Source organism: Amphiura filiformis, chromosome 3, assembly GCF_039555335.1.
Source record: "Amphiura filiformis chromosome 3, Afil_fr2py, whole genome shotgun sequence".
In the NCBI taxonomy this organism is placed as follows: domain Eukaryota; kingdom Metazoa; phylum Echinodermata; class Ophiuroidea; order Amphilepidida; family Amphiuridae; genus Amphiura; species Amphiura filiformis.
Window position 1 is genome coordinate 12730694 of NC_092630.1, and position 18789 is coordinate 12749482.

An 18789-nucleotide genomic window follows, 5' to 3' on the forward strand; every position below is an offset into this window, starting at 1 on the left:
TATTAGCAACCTCCGCGACGCACCATGTTGTGCATCAAACAAATTGCGAGAGCACTGGTCGCAGTTTTTGGGTACGTGCTACCATATTTGCATAGATTGTGATTCTTACTTTTGTTATTGGTCGTCCTATTTTAGCCTGATCGATTTTTGGAAAGGCAAAACGTAAAAATTGCTTATTTTTTGAGGAAAGTTGTGTGATATTTTGTAAAGTGAAGAGATGAAAGTGATGGTTATGAATGAAGTTAATAACTTTGCATCGGTAATATGTCGGGCATTGTGAAAAATCTAAACGCTTTGCTTTGGACCTCGGAATATCCCTCGGGGCGCAATCGGGATATTCCTCAGTTCCAAAGGCAAAATGTTTAGATTTTTCACAATGCCCTCCAAATAACCGATGTGCAGTTATTAACCTCTAAATAAAGTCAACAAATATAGTCTTTATGCCTTCGTCAAGGTAGTCAAGTAAAATTAAATTGTGAGATTTTCTTAAAAACTGCAAATTTTTGCAGGAATCTGATTTGCTAGAAAAAAAATGTATACTTTATATACTTCTAATCAGTATGTTTACAGATACCATAAAAACAATAGCTTAATTACTGCCCTGAGAGACTCTTGAGGAAGGCATCCTGTTTATTCGCCGATCGCACGGTTATCTCAAAACCAGATTACTAAGTGCTGTACAGCTATGTGTATGGAGTTCAATAGCCATTTCACAAGAACATTTTCAACATGAAATATTTTGATATCAATAATATGCGATGTTGTAACGCCCGCCGATTACGAGCTGATCAATGTATAAGCCTAATTCAGGAGTTCAGCCATTTATGGAACTGGGCTTTCCTTGAATATTTTGGTTTTCCATCTGTAACACTTGACTTTAGGTGGCTTTCTTATGGTCATTGAGGTTGAATAATCAATGGCAGGTAATCATCTAGAGAATTTCTAGATGCATGTGGCACAACTTGGGTCAATAGTGACAAAAAGTACCTCAATGAACAGAGCATATACAAATCTCGCAAAATATGTTAATTTCTTGACTATCAACCCATGTTTAGTGAGTCTATTCTCAACATGAAAACAAAGGGTATCTATACAAAGTAATACAGTAACAGGAGTGTCATTTAATGTAAATGAGGTGAAGCAACATGGTGCAATGGATTCTGGGAAGTGTAAGCTATCTTCTATGGCTAGCCACCACCTGCTCATCATTTTGGAGCTACTAAACAGCATCCTTTTTGAAAATTTTCATCTATGGGAAATCAGCCTAGGCAAATATAGGGCGATGTGTCTGCTCATCATTTTGTGTCTGCAGTCAATCCCATTGTATTATTTTACATATCTAGTCTAGCTACTTTTATATTGCTATATTACTTCATGTCAAGTATTCTTCATCTTGTTCAATAAATCATTAATGTCAATACAGGGTGTCACAGAATGATTAGTACCATGTTTCCTACTGATTAAAAAAATATTTAAAATATAAAATTGACTGGTTTCGAATTGTAAAACATGAATTGTAATGGTACACATGTCCCCTAAATATTCTGATGATTTCATTTTTATTTCAGGTGGGGGAATTGGGGGAAGTGAATTTCAGGAGGGAATCAACAAATTTTGCACAAAATTGAGTAATTTTGTTTGGTTTTTTTTACTTGTAATTTCAATAAGTAAGATTCAAATTTCTAAAATTCCTCAGAAAGCTAAAAGTACAACATAGAAGTTAGAACTAACAAACAAAATTACTAATAGAAATGATATTCACAGCAATAGAAATGATATTCATTCAAAAATTTTAGGTATAGGTATTGATCGGCACTACAGGTTCTGGGACACCCTGCATAACATGACAACCATAGAATTGCTTCTTACTTTCATCTAATTTACTTGCCATATTTTTAATTGGAACATTTGATAAAATAGATAGATCCTGCCTTTTCATCTAATTTCAAATGTCTTGTCATTCAGTCATGCATACACTTACCAATCAAGAGTCTTCTGTGTAAATATCACATGAATCATAAAACTGCCAGGGACGTGGTGGGATGATATTAAATTTGAATGTTACTATTTCATTGCTTTGCATGTAGGCTTCAACATAAAAGCCCCCCCCCCCCCAAGTTTTGAGATATTTTCTCAAAAGTCACTGAGCCAATACTAGGTTTGTTTGTACTCATTTTAATACATTTTTCATGCTAATTTCAATTATGGTCATGAAAATTTACAATTTTGAAATTTTTGAACTACAAAAATTGAAACTTATTGTCTGCAGTCGACTCATGTGTGGGGAGAGTTAATAAAAACACTGCAAATCAACATGTAATAAATGTGAAGATGTGTTTGTTTATTTTTTAGAGAAAGAGATGAGAGGGAGGGAGAGACACATGGGCAGAGAGAGAGAAAGAGAAATAAGGTAATAGAGAGACATTGAGAAAGACACAGACACAGACAGAGGAAGACAAACAAAATAAGACAGAAAGATACATAGAGAAACAAACCAGACAAATAGAGACAGTCATTATAGAGACAGACTGACAGAAAAAGATAGAGAGAAAAGAATCCCATGTATTTCACTGCCTCATTAATATTGCGAGAAAAACAGCAAAGGAACAAAATGAATACACAGTAAAGTTTGGGTCTTTAACTCTATCCATGCGGGTGTCAACTGCAGATGACAAGTTTCAAATTTTCTATAAAAATTCAACAATTTCAGAATTGTAAATTCTCAAGACCATATTTGGAATTAGTATGAAAAATGCATTAGAATGAGTACAAACAAGCCTAGTACTGGTTCAGCAGTTCTTACGTATGCTCTTGATAATTTAACAAAATCAGTATGTAACTTGCCCATCACTTCATTGCTCTGCCTCAAGTCAAGATAAAACAAAACATTAAAATCCACACTACCCCGATGTTGGAAATATCTTACACAGGAGTATGAATATCATATATTGAATGAACCCATTAAACAGTTCCATTTGAATTTCATACACCCTCTGAAAAAGATTCAACCTGAGGAGGATGAATTTCAAATAGAGCTGGTTATTTGTCCTGATTACATTTGAAATTCATACTCAGTCTGTGTAGATTTCCAAAATCTTCCACAGGGGGAGTATGGACTTTAAATGGATTAGCCCAACGGATTCTATAAACATGATCTCATTTACAGATCACAAAAGCAAACACATGTACACACATGCATCAGAAATCATCAGTCAATGTCTACATATCACAGCAGCTACATCCAAGATCAATATTTGATGTTGTTGTACTCTATTAAGATAAGAAAGGGTTAGTGACTTCAGACAACAAGTTTCAAAGAAATTCAGGTATTGTACATTTCCATGACCGTATGTGGAATCAACATAAAAAATGCATTAAAATGAGTACAAACAAGCACAGTATTGATACAGTGGTTCTTAACATACATAGCTCTTGATATTTTGAGACAAATATGAAAACTTTTTATGTTGAAGCATACAGCCAGCACACAGAGCATTAATTAAGATAGAGGTTAGTGACTGCTGACAAGAGAAATTTACCGCATCCCACAATACACCGCTTTAAGCTCTTTACACAATGCCACTTGGGCCCAATCTGATATTTGAACTACTGTTTTGTTCATTCCTGAAAGCCTTTCTGAAGGATCAAAGACTACATCACAAATCACAGCACACATTTGACTAAGTCAAGATTGTACAGTTACGATGTGTGTATCAAGGATGATGTAACCAATTTTGGTTTCCGTAAACAGATGCATCGGTAGGATTGTAGATCAAATTATTTAGATTTTTGTGTGACAAATCCAATAAAATATACTCACTGACTTGAGCTTTCGCCATCCAGGCTGATGGCTTGATCACAAGTGATCTGGTCCACTGCACCCGCGGTCACTCTCACTCCTCGGGATCAAAGTTTGTTTTAGCAGTGGATCATATACGTGACTCAGAGAAAAAGAGCCATCATCACGGTTGATTGCATTAGCCCCCTTCTTGCGGATCTGAATTGATTCTCGGATTCTTCTTGAAACAGCATTTGAGTCTTTGTCTAGTATGCTGGCCCCTCCCAATTGATAACATGATTTTCTTGGGCGACGTGATCTGTGATCGCTGACTTATGTTGTTCTGATGTTGACGCTTTTCTATTTGCTCTGGTGAACTTTGTGTCTTTGACCGTTTCAGAGTATTTTTGATGTTCTTTTAGACGGACGCCGAATTGCCTTCCTGTTTCTCCCACATACGACTTATCACAACCTTTGCAGGGGATTTCGTAAACTGCGTCACTGGTTTCTAAGGCCTCGTATCCATAGGCTGTTCCCTTGTGGCGTGTGCCCTTGTTCCGTGTTTACTTTTTCCCATGTGACCTGCCACACAGACAACGAACCTTTGTTTTGCTTAGTGGCCGCTACGGTTCGTTGTCTGTGTGGCAGGTCACATGGCACGGAACAAGGGCACACGCCACAAGGGAACAGCCTATGGATACGAGGCCTTAGATGTCTTTCTTGTCTTTGGGATGCACAAGAATGCTTTTGAGTGTGTTTGTAGGTCGCATGGCTGTTGAAATTTTGTGTTTTTGAAAAATCCTTTGGAGTTGTTCAGAAAGACCTTCGACATAGGGGATCACAACCATACCTTTTGATGGTGTTTCGTCGGTTTCTTAGGCTTTTTTGGCTCTTTGGCTTTCGCTTCCATCTGGTGTTTGACTCTGTCAAACGCCCACTTGGGGTAACCACATTCCATTAAAGCGTTCTTGATCTTTCTTTCTTCTTCCCTTTTGTCTACTTCTTCCGTCACTATATTATCCTTTCTGTCCATGAGCGTTCTAATTACCCAGAGCTTCTGGTGGAGTGGGTGTTGAGACTTGAAATTAAGATACTGATCCGTATAGGTCTTTTTACGGTACACGAGCATTTTTACCGAACCATCTTCCTTGCGAACTATTAGAGTATCCAGGAAGGGGATTTTCCCCTGGTCTTCTTCCTCGTGGGTAAACTTTATGCTGCCCGTAGGGTCGATGGTGTTGAGATGTTCTGTAAGCTTGAGTGTAGTATCTTTCTGAATGATCTCTAAAACATCGTCAACGTATCTCCTCCAGTACTTTGGCTTACAATCTAGTGGTGCTGTCATTATGGCCTCTTTCTCTAACCACTCCATGAAAAGATTAGCCACGATTGCGCTGACCGGACTTCCCATGGCTGCACCGAAAATCTAGCGAAAGATTTGTCCGCGAAAGCTGAAATATGTGGTTGTGAGGATAAATTGTAAGAGCTCGATGATGTCCTCCGTATTTAGTTTTGTTCTGTTTTTGAGTGTTTTGTCATTTTCTAGCCGTTCCTTGATGATGTCAAGACATTTTTCTATGGGAGTGTTGGTGAATAGGGAAACGACATCATGTGAATTAAAAATATCACCATCGTCGATGCATATCCCCATCATCTCCTCCGCTAGGGACTTCGAATTAACCATGTGGTGTTCCGAGGTGCCGACTAATGGAGCGAGAATTTCCGCTAATGCTTTAGAGGTCTGATAGCCAATTGAACCTGTATAGTCAACTATGGGGCGGATCGGATTCCCCGTTTTATGAATTTTGATCCCGAGGAGTGAGAGTGCATCCAAACACCGCGGGAAATGCAGTGGACCAGATCACTTGTGATCAAGCCATCAGCCTGGATGGCGAAAGCTCAAGTCAGTGAGTATATTTTATTGGATTTGTCACACAAAAATCTAAATAACAATTTTGGTTTCATTTGTAAAGGCTTTTGGGATATACTGATAATTTACACAGGAAAAGATCCACTGTAAAGTGTTTGATGAGAATTATCCGGGGGAGGGAGAAGTGGAGCATATTTTATTTACAAAATCATGCATAAACAGTCTAAATATGTAGGCTACAAGCAGCCACTTACAGCCTCTGAGCCTCCCATTACTCCCTCTATGTTTTGTGCCTAAGAGGAAGGAAGGAAGGAAGGAAGGAAGGAAGGAAGGAAGGAAGGAAGGAAGGAAGGAAGGAAGGAAGGAAGGAAGGAAGGAAGGAAGGAAGGAAGGAGACAAAGAGAAAATTCATTATCTCTATACCCAGGTTTGAACCATCGACCTCTCAGGTGTGGAAGATGCAGCCGGGGATAGCAAGCCAAGCTTGTGAACGTTTCCTGGCCAACAATTTTGTGTGTATATATGTGATATTGGATGATTATGCAATTGAATCACATGGGACACTTGATCTGGCAGTCGTTTTGTTGTATTTTGTAGTACATGGTATGGTTAGAATTAATGAAAGGAAATCTGTGAGTGAGTGAGTGAGTGAGTGAGTGAGTGAGTGAGTGAGTGAGGGTTTTTTCCCCTTCTTAATATTTGGGATATGCCACTTCACAGTAGAATCCTGGTGGAACCTTTTCCCATCAGTAAAAGAAATCAACTTGAACCAACAAGATATTTACTAAATGTCAACTTTCACGGTATATATTAGATGCTGACTGAAATCAATATAAGACATGATGCATTGTGGGATAGCTGTGAATATATTCTTTGGTGATTGCTGCAAGCCTACGTAACTATGGAAGTAAGAGACACAGGATGCAAATTGATCCTGGGACAGTTCCTTTTTGGATTCCAATAATTCTTCACCCTACAGCTGAGAATTTGGCTATTCCAGTTGAAATCCATACACCCCCTCTGGAAGACTTAACCTCAATCTCCTGCAGGGTGTGAAGATTTCAAATGAAGTCACATTTGTAACCCCATTTAAATTCACACTCCCTGTTATATCTTCTGTAGGGGTATAGATTTCAACCATTATTTGACTATGATATTTGATATGACATTTTCAGGATGTATATCCGACCGTGTTTATGTTTTATGATCAATGAATACCCTCCCTATGTATACAGTAAAGTATAGCACAGTTAAAATGCAAAATAGCAGTAATGATGACAATTATAATAACTTTGCACCATCTGATTTACAGTAATTGAATGAAATCATCAGGGTGTGTGTTGAACCTCAGCCCAAAGCAACCCTGTCTGATTTCATGCAATGACCTTAAACAGATGTTATTATTGTCTAACTCAGAAAATTCATTTCATAGCTTTCTGATATTGTTTACATTCTGTTTTAGTTCTGTTGAAGCTCACACATCATTTTGCTCCCATTTTTCTGAGAGGTGGGAGGGGTCAAATTGAGTAGCCTATCTGGATTTCAATATTTTTTTTGGCTGGTTTTAAACATGAAACACATAAAAAATTCCAGCTGAATTGACCATATACCATATTCGTTCCAATGACCGCCCAGGGTGCTTAAGAACGCATTTTGGGTGGGTGCTTATTTTTTACATTGTTAAATAGTCATCAATCACCATCTGATAGTATTTAGTTAATAGTGCACCCTAAAAATTGGTGTCCAGATATGTCTAGGTCTGTTTACCAATGGCATCAAATGACAACCGTCAGCATATAAAATACAATTTTGAAGTCAGAATTACATCAAACTTGGTGTATTAAAAGCATTTGCAAGTGGTTATTGATAAGTGTTTTAAATATCTATACATCTGCACACTATGAAATAGCATCATATTTTAATTTTAGTGCACTTTTTAAATATGCTCAATTTCCTACATGCATGCATGTATGTATACATTGTATAGTCACTCGATAGGTAAGCGTAAAGGAAGTATTTTGACAGTACTGGATGGGCGGTTAATATTATCACATTTTGCTTTTTGTCACTTGGTGGGCACTTATAGGGGTATGGGCAGTTAATGGAATGAATATGGTACTTCAACTGGAATTGAGGTAGCTGTATCTTTGTCTACAGAAGGTTGAAGGTGTAGATTTCAAATGGAATAGCCTAGAGTCCAAAGTTTACCGTTTTCGAAAATTCATTTTCAGTGTTGTAATCCGTGTTGTAAAATTGGTAAATCTGTGTCATGAATAAAGCTTAAAATGCATAAACAATGATATTATTGTCACAATAAATTGTTCAATATCACGATCAATATGCTCTGATTGGAATATTCTCATGATAATAGACTGACTATTACGATGTTTAGAGAGATATAGGAGGTTCATGCCTTGGTAATATACCTTTATTTCGGTATTATTAAACAGTAATTTTATCACACACACAACTCATGATTGATTTTAACATTTATTTCTCTTATCTTTTTACAATTTTTGTCACATCATACAAAAATGTGTTGTACCTCCGATTCCGTGATTTTTTTCCGTTTTCCGTAAAACGGACTTTGGACTCTAGAATAGCCCATTTCTTCTATAACCTACCTTGATATTGTAAGCACTTCCAGTATTTCTGATGCTGATGTAGTGTTTCTAAGATAGATTCCAAAGCTGATGTACAAGGCATGCCTGGTTTCAAAGACTGGAATGGATCACCCAGGAGTGTCCTAGTACAGTATGCCATAGATTGCGAGATGGAATTCAAGTTATAACCGCCCTGAAAATAGGTTAACAAAATATAATTATTACAATTCTCTAGAACATATGATTTGAGGTTTTTTTTACTGGAAATATGGCAATGTACATGCTAATAAACAACTCTTATCACTGCTGCCATTTCTTCAGTAGATAAAGAGCAATAAATGAACATTGAAAGATTTAGATATCAGTGGCTAAGGGTCAGCTTAGAGCCATCATAGTTATATACCATCACATAAATTTATGCAACTCTGATCTTCTTTTCATATTGTTGCCAACAAGTAAACTGCCTCTATGTCTTTATGCTGGCTTGCGGGGTTTATGATGTTAGATGAATTCTGGCTTGAGGGATTACTGTTGCAAAACTTAACTTTAATTAAATCCCCCCCTGGTTCCAAAATTGTGATTAAATTCTCCCTGTGTGGAATATTGTCATGTGGGCATAACCTTCATGCTTTGATACCAGTGCTTACCTCTAGGGCCAAGACTACTTTTCCCTGAGCCAGACTACACAACATATGTGTCATATGGGCATAGCCTTCATGCTTTGATACCAGTGCTTACCTCTAGAGCTAAGACTACTTTTCCCTGAGCCAGACTACACAGCATATGTGTCATATGGGCATAGCCTTCATGCTTTGATACCAGTGCTTACCTCTAGGGCCAAGACTACTTTTCCCTGAGCCAGACTACGCAACATATGTGTCATATGGGCATAGCCTTCATGCTTTGATACCAGTGCTTACCTCTAGAGCTAAGACTACTTTTCCCTGAGCCGAGCCAGACTACACAGCATATGTGTCATATGGGCATAGCCTTCATGCTTTGATACCAGTGCTTACCTCTAGGGCCAAGACTACTTTTCCCTGAGCCAGACTACGCAACATATGTGTCATATGGGCATAGCCTTCATGCTTTGATACCAGTGCTTACCTCTAGGGCCAAGACTACTTTTCCCTGAGCCAGACTACACAACATATGTGTCATATGGGCATAGCCTTCATGCTTTGATACCAGTGCTTACCTCTAGAGCCAAGACTACTTTTCCCTGAGCCAGACTACACAGCACATGTGTCATATGGCTTAGCCTTCATGCTTTGATACCAGTGCTTACCTCTAGAGCCAAGACTACTTTTCCCTGAGCCAGACTACACAGCACATGTGTCATATGGCTTAGCCTTCATGCTTTGATACCTGTGCTTACCTCTAGAGCTAAGACTACTTTTCCCTGAGCCAGACTACGCAACATATGTGTCATATGGCTTAGCCTTCATGCTTTGATACCTGTGCTTACCTCTAGAGCTAAGACTACTTTTCCCTGAGCCAGACTACACAGCACATGTGTCATATGGCTTAGCCTTCATGCTTTGATACCTGTGCTTACCTCTAGAGCTAAGACTACTTTTCCCTGAGCCAGGCTACACAGCACATGTGTCATATGGCTTAGCCTTCATGCTTTGATACCTGTGCTTACCTCTAGAGCTAAGACTACTTTTCCCTGAGCCAGGCTACACAGCACATGTGTCATATGGCTTAGCCTTCATGCTTTGATACCTGTGCTTACCTCTAGAGCTAAGACTACTTTTCCCTGAGCCAGACTACACAGCACATGTGTCATATGGCTTAGCCTTCATGCTTTGATACCTGTGCTTACCTCTAGAGCTAAGACTACTTTTCCCTGAGCCAGGCTACACAGCATATGTGTCATATGGGCATAGCCTTCAGGTGATATTCTGTATCCACCCTGAAATACACAAACATAAAGACAGTTTAGAGGTTTACACAATCCATTACTTAACACATGCTCAATTTATATATTGCCTTGAAATTTTCCATAGGGGGTGTATGTATATCAACTAGAATACATGTAGCCCATTCTATACAAAAGGAAATATATATCAAGCCTGAAATTTTACTAAAATTATGAGAGAGATATGAGCTTTTTTGAGATGTTATAATTTCACTTTTGGTGAGGTAAAGGTGGGAGGGGGAGACAATGCTACAAATTGGGTCATACTTGTGACACATTGTGGCCACATGCAAATATTTGTCATTAATGCAATTAACATACACACAATAATTTCTTGCTTTACTTTGTCTGTCTTTATTTATATTTACATACTGCGTAGGTATCAAATGTTGGACAAAATATTGTGAAAGTTAATTGACACAGAACAGTAGTTTTTCTTGAATATTCATGAAAAATGATGAAGAAGAAATTATGCTGCAAAAAATAGCTTTTTAAAGTATCCTTTGTGATGGCTTACCAATGGGTCTCCTGCTGCTGCATCAAAACCTGCTGATATCAACACAAGCTCAGGGTTGTACTGTAAAACAAGAAGGAAGGAAGGTGTAGAATTAACATGAATTCCAAAACATTTTGATTAAACCCATAATATGGCTTATTATTTTCAGTGTAGCATATAGATGTGAAAATAACTAACAGTTTATTAAAACATTTAAACAGTTATGTTGAAGTGAATTGAGGCATGACTGCACCCCCGCACACACATACCAATGTTCACCAACTCACCCCATAACCCACATACCTACAAACACTAACATATGCTCACCAACTTGCACACACACACCCCCACACCCTGACCCTACTTGCAATTGCCTCCGTATGTGAATGCTGTTTAGGACTATGCCGATAGGGGACATACTCTCAAATGCGTTTCCAGTTTAATTGCAGCCCATTACACATGTTTAGAATGCTGGAACCACCCGGCCCCAAGATGTTTATGCTTGGAATGTTTTAAAAGTATCATACCCCATTTGAAGGTACACAAATGCATCCCTAAGGTAGACAAATGCATCCCTACACACACACCCCTACCATTGGAATGTCAAGCATGGATACTAAGACTGCACCTAGGTTAAACAATCTTAGAAAGCACAAGCATCACAAAGGCTTGGGCATGAAGCAATTAGATGAATGTTATCACAAATTGCAGTAAGATCACAAACCATCTGGTCAGGTTCATATTGAAACAATATATTTTCAGAAGTAACATGCAATGTTGCAGAGTCCACTTCTCTGATTTAATTCTAGGATTAAAACCTACCTCATAAGCTATAGGCATGACAATCTGCTGAAACGCTGCAATGTACTCAGCATCCCCATGCTTCTCTATGAATGATTAAAAAATAAATCAGTAATGTTTTTAATATCACATCTTATTGTATCAAGAACAGGTGCATAACCTGCCTAGTGGGTTCAAGGGGTCAATATCCTGGTTACTAGTAAACCTGTCTCAGACAGAGAGTAATTGGTCACTCATAGGTCTCATTTACCATGCATCTGGCTATTCTAGTTGAAATCCATACATGCTCTATGGAAGACATGACCTTAATCTCCCATACAGGGAGCATAGATTTCAAATGAAGTTGCCCATTCAGGTAACCCCATTTGAAATTCAAACTCCCTTTGTGGAACTTAATACTTCACGGCCATATCTCCTAGGGTGTATGGATTTCAACTGGAATAGCCCATTCTCTGTAAATTTTAGTCTGAAGCTATTTATTAAGTAGAGGAGGAGGATATGATCGAGGCTCTTGTTATTTGATGGTTCTCTGAGAGGATGATTAAAACAAAGTCTCTAAATTGAAATGCTTATATTGGACAGAAGCAAATCTAATCAATTGACAATATTGTAATGATTTACTCAGGGTGTGGTAATATGGATGATGCGTGATTTCCTGATAAATAACTCAGAGAACTAAAAACATGGAGCAAAACGACAATGGAAGTACAATCACAAAATAACACGATTTATTAATAAAACACGAATCCTAACCATACAGAGACTGCCGCTTATATTGAAAGTCATGTCGCTAAACAAATGGTCAAGCCGTCTTTGCACAGAAACAAATGCACGTGTTAACTCAACAAGCTCCAAATCATAAGTGAAGGTGCATCGGATGACTGGCCTTGTGCAAGTAAACAAGTCAACAAACTCTCCTGGGTCAATGTCCGTTCGTCAGTCGATGGCGACGCCAAATTGCATCGCCCAAGTCATTACATTTGATGAAAGTTTCATACACAAGAAAAAGGTAAAGCCTGAAAAAGATAGGGAGACACCTGTAGGCTCAGGGCATTTCAATATTCTTAACTTTTGAAACATTAAAAAAAAGAAGTTTTCCCTTATAATAAAGAAAATTGCATTAAACATTTCAGACTCCCTCAATGGCAATGCCATGCGAAAGGAAGCGGGCGGGGACGATCAATTGTTATTTTTTTAATCATCATCAAGCATGCAGCTTCCTATTCTACTTATTCATAAATTCAACCCCCGGTCAACATGACCAAGATATGATTCCGATGACTTTATGTAGGCCCTACATGGCATGTATAAACCCATAAAACTAATTATGAGTAGGCCTAGGCCCCGGGGCCTATGATATAGTGACGATGACGAAGGGAATATCGCCAAGATTTACCGCAACACATAAATTGCAGATGATGTCCGGCGCAAGCACCTCCCGTGCCTAGCTGGGCCCCATGGGTATTATTATTATAGGCCTATGTATTTTTTTCCGTAGGGCCTACCTTAAAATATTCAAGAGATGATTATTTTTCCCAAAACCTGACAATTGGTAAAAAAAAACTTTTCTTTCATAAGTTAACTTTCAAAAGTGCTTATTTTCATACCCCAAACATGCTAAAGTAGGCCTAGGCCCTTTTATTTTGCAAATTTATTCCCCTATATACCTTGTGTAGAATTGTTAATACTTCTTTGGCTTCTGGCATGTTCCCTGATGATCTGAAAACATCCATAATTACCCCTGTTCTGAAAAAACCATCTTTGAACAATAATGATCTCAAGCATTACCGTCCAGTTTCAAACCTGCAATTTACTTCCAAGGTTCTTGAAAAATGTGCCTCATCTCAGATAACTCATCACACTGATACCAATAACCTTTCTGAGCCTATGCAATCTGCCTACAGAGGGCAACACAGTACTGAAACGGCCTTAGTCTCTGTCCAAAATGACATCTTGCGTGCTTTAGATGATCAAAAGGTTGTCTTGCTGCTGATGTTAGATCTCTCAGCAGCTTTCGACACGGTGGACCACGAAATTTTGATGCATAGGCTCAGAGATGACTTTGGTATTGGAGGTTCTGCCTATGACTGGTACAGCTCATATCTTGAAAATAGATCATTTAGAATACTGGTATCAGGTACTTATTCTAACGATATGCATCTGGAGTATGGCCTCCCTCAAGGGTCTGTAACTGGGCCATTGGGTTTTGTGTATTATACTCATATTGTTGGGAAAATCCTATGTCAGCATAATGTAAAATACCATATATATGCTGATGATACCCAGATTTATTTGGTGGTAGATCCTACTATTCCTGGTGATATAGTGTGTGCATTATGGAAGTTCGCCAGATGTGTTGCAGACATACAGACTTGGATGATTGAAAACAAGCTCAAACTAAATCAAGAAAAGACTGAGTTTTTTCTGGCAGCATCTCCCCACCATTTTAAGAAGATTGCCAATGTTAGCCTTATTCTTGATGGTGTGGAAATTTTTCCATCCACTTCTGTTCGTAACCTTGGGGTTGTCTTTGATCGTCAAATGTGTATGTCTGCTCACATCACCCAACTATGTAAATCAGTAAATGGGCTCATTAGAAACATCACCAGAATTCATCCATATTTAGATTTCAATACTTGTCAAAATACTGTCAGAACCCTCATTCTCTCACGCCTTGATTACTGTAACATTTTGCTCAATGGAATAACACAGAAAGATCTCTCCAGACTGCAGAAATTACAGAACAAATGTGCCAAGCTGATATATCGCAAGCCCAGGTCTGATCATGTGAGCCCACTCTTAAGAGATCTTCATTGGCTACCAGTTCATGAGAGAATCAAGTTCAAGACACTCACACTTGTGTATAAGTCCCTGAATGGGCTCTCTCCTCAGTACATTTCCAACTGTCTCATGGTCAAGAGCTCCATACATGCTATGAACACTAGGTCCAGTGAGAGTGTTAATTTTATCATTCCTCGCACCAGGAAATGTGCTGGGGATAGGGCCTTTTCAGTGACTGCTCCAAAGTTTTGGAATGAATTACCATCGACTATCAAAAATGCTATCAGCCTGGACTCATTTAAGTCATTGATCAAAACACACTTATTTCCTTAATTATTGCTGCCATTGCTTTCTGTATTTTTGGTTAAATTTTTTGGTTTTCTTTTCTCTTGCGCCTTGAATCCTTAGGCAAAGGCGCATTATAAATTCTTGTTGTTATGTTATGTTATGTGTTATATACGGGACACTTGCCAATATTATTTGAGCCGTTGGCACTGGGGCAGTTGCTGAACGGCTGATGAAGAACATGACATGCAAGCTGTTCTTGAAATAAATTACGAGGAGCGCCTACAAACATACATAGGCCTTCAAAAAGCCTATGCTACAAAAATAAAAGTACAAGCATCAAATGGAAAATATTATAGGCCTACACTTATTTTAATCCATGGATGGTTAGGCCTGGGGTAGGCCTAGGCTATGCTGAAATTGATGTCAGTCATTTCTAAAACGAAATATCCAGCCGGCTGCTGTATTTTACAACATTTACCCAATCAACATAAACTTTGTAACTGTAGGCCTAGCTTTGATAAAACGCTCGGACACTTTGCACTTTCAAGTTTCAGTGGGAGTTGAGATTGGATTAGGCCTATAAGCATTTCCGAAAATGCAAACTAAAGGCTGGCAGTAAATATTGTTCATATGATTGTTTGGAGTGGCCATTATATGTTCCTCTTGTGGTTCTTTATCTTCAAATTTGTTTCTCATTTTTCATAGGCTTTTAAAAATAAATAAAAATAAATTTTGGCTTTTATATATAGCGCCTTTTTCCAGATCTCGGAGGGTTCAAAGCGCTGTAATTTCTCTGCCATGGTACTTATCACAATCAGATCGCATCATCTAGGCTGGATGCTGCCGAACCTGACACAAACCTAGCCGCACTTGCATTGTAACATCCACCAATTATCTTTTCAGCTCCCCAAATTTCATTGGGTGAAGGAAGTTTTTGATAACCAAACAACTAATCACCGATTTTTGAGAAGCAGGAGGAAACTGGAGATACCGGAGAAAACCTGCGAGAGCGAGCATGGATACGGGATCCCGGGATCGGGATAAACCAAGTTCACATGAATCTTTGGGCCGCGCGCCGGGGCTTGAAGTTGAACCCGGGACCTCATTTCGTGCAAGGCGAGGAAACAACCGCGCCAACTCGCTCTCCCGAGCCTGGCTTTTTTTTTTAACCTGGTCCCATAAGTGTGTCTCTACACGGAGCGACCGTTTAAAGAACAAGCAAACACACTTCAATCACTCAGCTTCCAAACTTCAGAGTCAGGATCGGCTTGCGTTTTAGGCCCGGCGGTTGTAAACCTAGGCCGCATGCCCGGGAGGTAGGCTAATTAGGCCTGAAGAAATTATGTCATGGGCTAACCCGAAACATCATTGCCTTCTCTTTCCTATCTTCACCAGATATTTCAGAGGAAATATAAGTAAAGAGTTGCTATATCAGAATGCCTCAAAACAAATGATACTCTCTTGCAAAAGCCGAGCAGCTAGCACTGACAGCTTTGACTTTGTCAATATGTAGGCCTAACTTACTTATGTTTCCCTGTTGTTGGCCAATTTTGTAGCTAGAATTTATATATAGGCCTATCATAGACACCAGTCTAGTGTACGTCTCATGGTCGGCATCTTGCAACAGTCATTGTAGCTTTGTAATTCATATTATCCTTTTTAATCAAACTTGTTAGGCCTAAAAGGCACAGAAAAGTTCATTGCTGTAAACACGTTCATGCGTTGGGTTAGGACCAAGTCTGGCCTATGCAGTGTTGCCATGCAGCGGAAAGGATAACCACTTTGACGTCACAGGGTTTGCCACGTGTCTCTGCACATATGAATTGGGCGGAACGACGCGACATTGGGAGCTATGGATTTATTTGCTGATGTGGGGGGGTAAAATAAAGGAGAGTGGGTTTATCATTTTAGAAATGGATTCTATATGTTATTAGCTTTATTTTGATACCAAATGTGTTTTTCTTTCAATGGTCCCTTTAAGCTAATAGTATGTCTGTATGTCCTTTTTTCACGAAGGACATACTACTGGCTTGTACAGGACATATTACCGACTTGCAACTTTATGCTCATTTTGTGATAGCAGCACAGTGTCGACTTCCTATACGATAAATATAAATTTAATACTCCGTTGGTGAGCGGCGGGCGACTGGTATTTCACCGAACGCAAGAAAAGGAGTTCTATCTGATTGGCTAGCAATCGATCGCTTAGGTCGCTTAGTAGTCAACTACAAACTCAAAACTGAGCAATGTGTTCAATTCGATTGAAATTGATATTCTATTATTGCCGTAGATAAAGAGAGTGAGAGTGTGTCAATAATGTACATTGTATTGCAGCTGGATTTTACATGCATTCTTTTATATAAATTTTTTCTCAAAGAGTTGAATATGATCACAATTTTTACTCAGGATTTCAAATTTTTTACCCGCAAATTGCAGTTAAACATATCCACAGCAAAATACCGGTCCTCACTAATTAGTGTATTTAATTTCCAGTTAGTGTATTTAAGATAAAACCTGACAACAAATAAAATTTTCTTGCAATAGAAATATCATATGGGATACTGATATGGTAGGCCGCAACCGCCATAACGTGGAGCTGCTACGCGTAGCTGACTTTTTGCTCCGTGGAGCCAAATTGACCAATCATGATCATGTTAGAGTTTTTCATTACTCGGAGGTAAAACTGACTAATTAAGTACGACTTACTTATTACGTTCATTAAGAATTTGCCAGACGAAGCGTCAATGTGGTTGCAAGATATCCTCGGTCACGAAAGTTATGATTCAAAAAGTAGTTTATGAAAAGTACGAACTGACTTATTATTAAGATGGACATGCACTCATAAGAAACTCATACAGTATTGTACATAACTATATAGCTAGGCAGAGTGGTGGTAAACTATGCACACAGTTCTGCGATCTGCAGTGTATCGACCTTCAGCAAACTGCAAACCAGTTCGGATTTACTTTATATACTAGTAGTAGGCCATACATACAGTAGTTACTGTCCGTTTTCCTATACACAATACTCAGTGCGCTCACCATTGACGCGCAAGACCTCTACAAATAGTGTATGTTAGAAGTATAGGCCATTGCCTAGTTGACGCCACTGTGTAAAAAATAACCGCCAATATTTAAAATATTCTCTGAAATTCTAGAAAATATAGTTTTGTAACATGTCCTAAATTTTTAGCTAATTTAGGTGTTTGGAAATATTGGTACTTTAGTGTTTTAGGAAGGATATGTAAACGACAGATAACACCAAAAAATATGAAGAAATTATTTCTAAACCGTATTAAGTCATTAAGCTTCTCATTTTCAAGAATGCTGGTTAACAATAAGCAGACTATTGTCTCATTTCGTAAACAAAACCCCACAGTATTGTTACCTTGCGTTAAGCTTTATAATCGTTCACCCAACTGAAACTATAATACCAGCTCATTGCTCATTGCACAGGTAAAACAGACACAAGTGCAGTGTGTATTTAACCAGAGAAGATCTGATGTAACATAGTTGAGCTGTTTTCATTGAGTGTTATCTTGGTTTAATAGCTTTTAATAGGGTTTAAGTCCTTTAAAGGTCGTGGTGAGTTCTACTGTAGACATGACTGCATCATGATTATTTTAAAGTCAACAACATTCAACAATATGATCACCGTGATAGTATGAGAGTATCAGTACCGTGGGTGTCAGTGATCCTGGCCTGACACAGTAGACAAACAAACAAACAAACACACCACACACATGACACATGCATGCAATGTAACATTGACTATACACTAATCAAACAATGGTATTGATCCTGTACAACTGGTCGTGGTTCATTTACAATCGATTCATTTAAAATCCCCATAGTAAACATTAATTTTGGCAAGAGTTTTCTCTCTCTGACGAGGATGCATCCACTGGCTCCGCGTAATGAAAAGATCTAACATGATTGGTCAATTTAGCTCCGCGGCGAAAAGTAAGCTACGCGTAGCAGCTCCACGCCAGGCGGTTACGACCAGCCATATATTGATCATGCGAAAATCGTAAAACATAGAATAGAAACGTGTGCAGGCTCTCAAAATCTCAAATTGTATGCTTAGCCTGAGTCGCACGGCCTATCTCGAACAAAATCATTATGCGTAGTTGTTGAAAAAACGTGAGGATTCATCGTACTATCACGGCAATTTTTAACACGAAGATATAGGGATGATGACGGTGTGAGCAGGTCACATGGTTTGAAAATAATTTTTACTCTTTAAAAT

General features: G+C 38.6%; 2 protein-coding genes across 5 annotated transcripts in view; both read right to left on the reverse strand.

Moving 5' to 3' along the window:
• Positions 1 to 9078, reverse strand: part of LOC140148052 (histone deacetylase 6-like) — a 104847-nt gene extending 95769 nt beyond the window's left edge. Inside the window, exons 1-2 of one of the 2 annotated variants that reach the window (XM_072169894.1) lie at positions 8990 to 9078; positions 8273 to 8444 (exon numbers count right to left, since the gene is read on the reverse strand). In XM_072169894.1, coding sequence (XP_072025995.1) covers positions 8273 to 8444; positions 8990 to 9043 — 226 coding nt within the window. In that variant the 5' untranslated portion in view covers positions 9044 to 9078. Of the gene's footprint in view, positions 1 to 8272; positions 8445 to 8898; positions 8963 to 8989 lie in introns of those variants that run through there. The other variant, XM_072169895.1, reaches the window with a different exon arrangement.
• A 1035-nt stretch (positions 9079 to 10113) lies between these two features.
• The window catches only part of LOC140148051 (histone deacetylase 6-like), a 63968-nt gene continuing 55292 nt past the window's right edge, over positions 10114 to 18789 (reverse strand). For all 3 annotated transcript variants that reach the window (XM_072169892.1, XM_072169893.1, XM_072169891.1), the window contains 3 exons: positions 11494 to 11558; positions 10693 to 10752; positions 10114 to 10169 (listed from right to left, as the gene is read on the reverse strand). In XM_072169892.1, the coding sequence (XP_072025993.1) occupies positions 11502 to 11558 (57 nt within the window). In that variant the 3' untranslated portion in view covers positions 10114 to 10169; positions 10693 to 10752; positions 11494 to 11501. The remainder of the gene's footprint in view (positions 10170 to 10692; positions 10753 to 11493; positions 11559 to 18789) is intronic.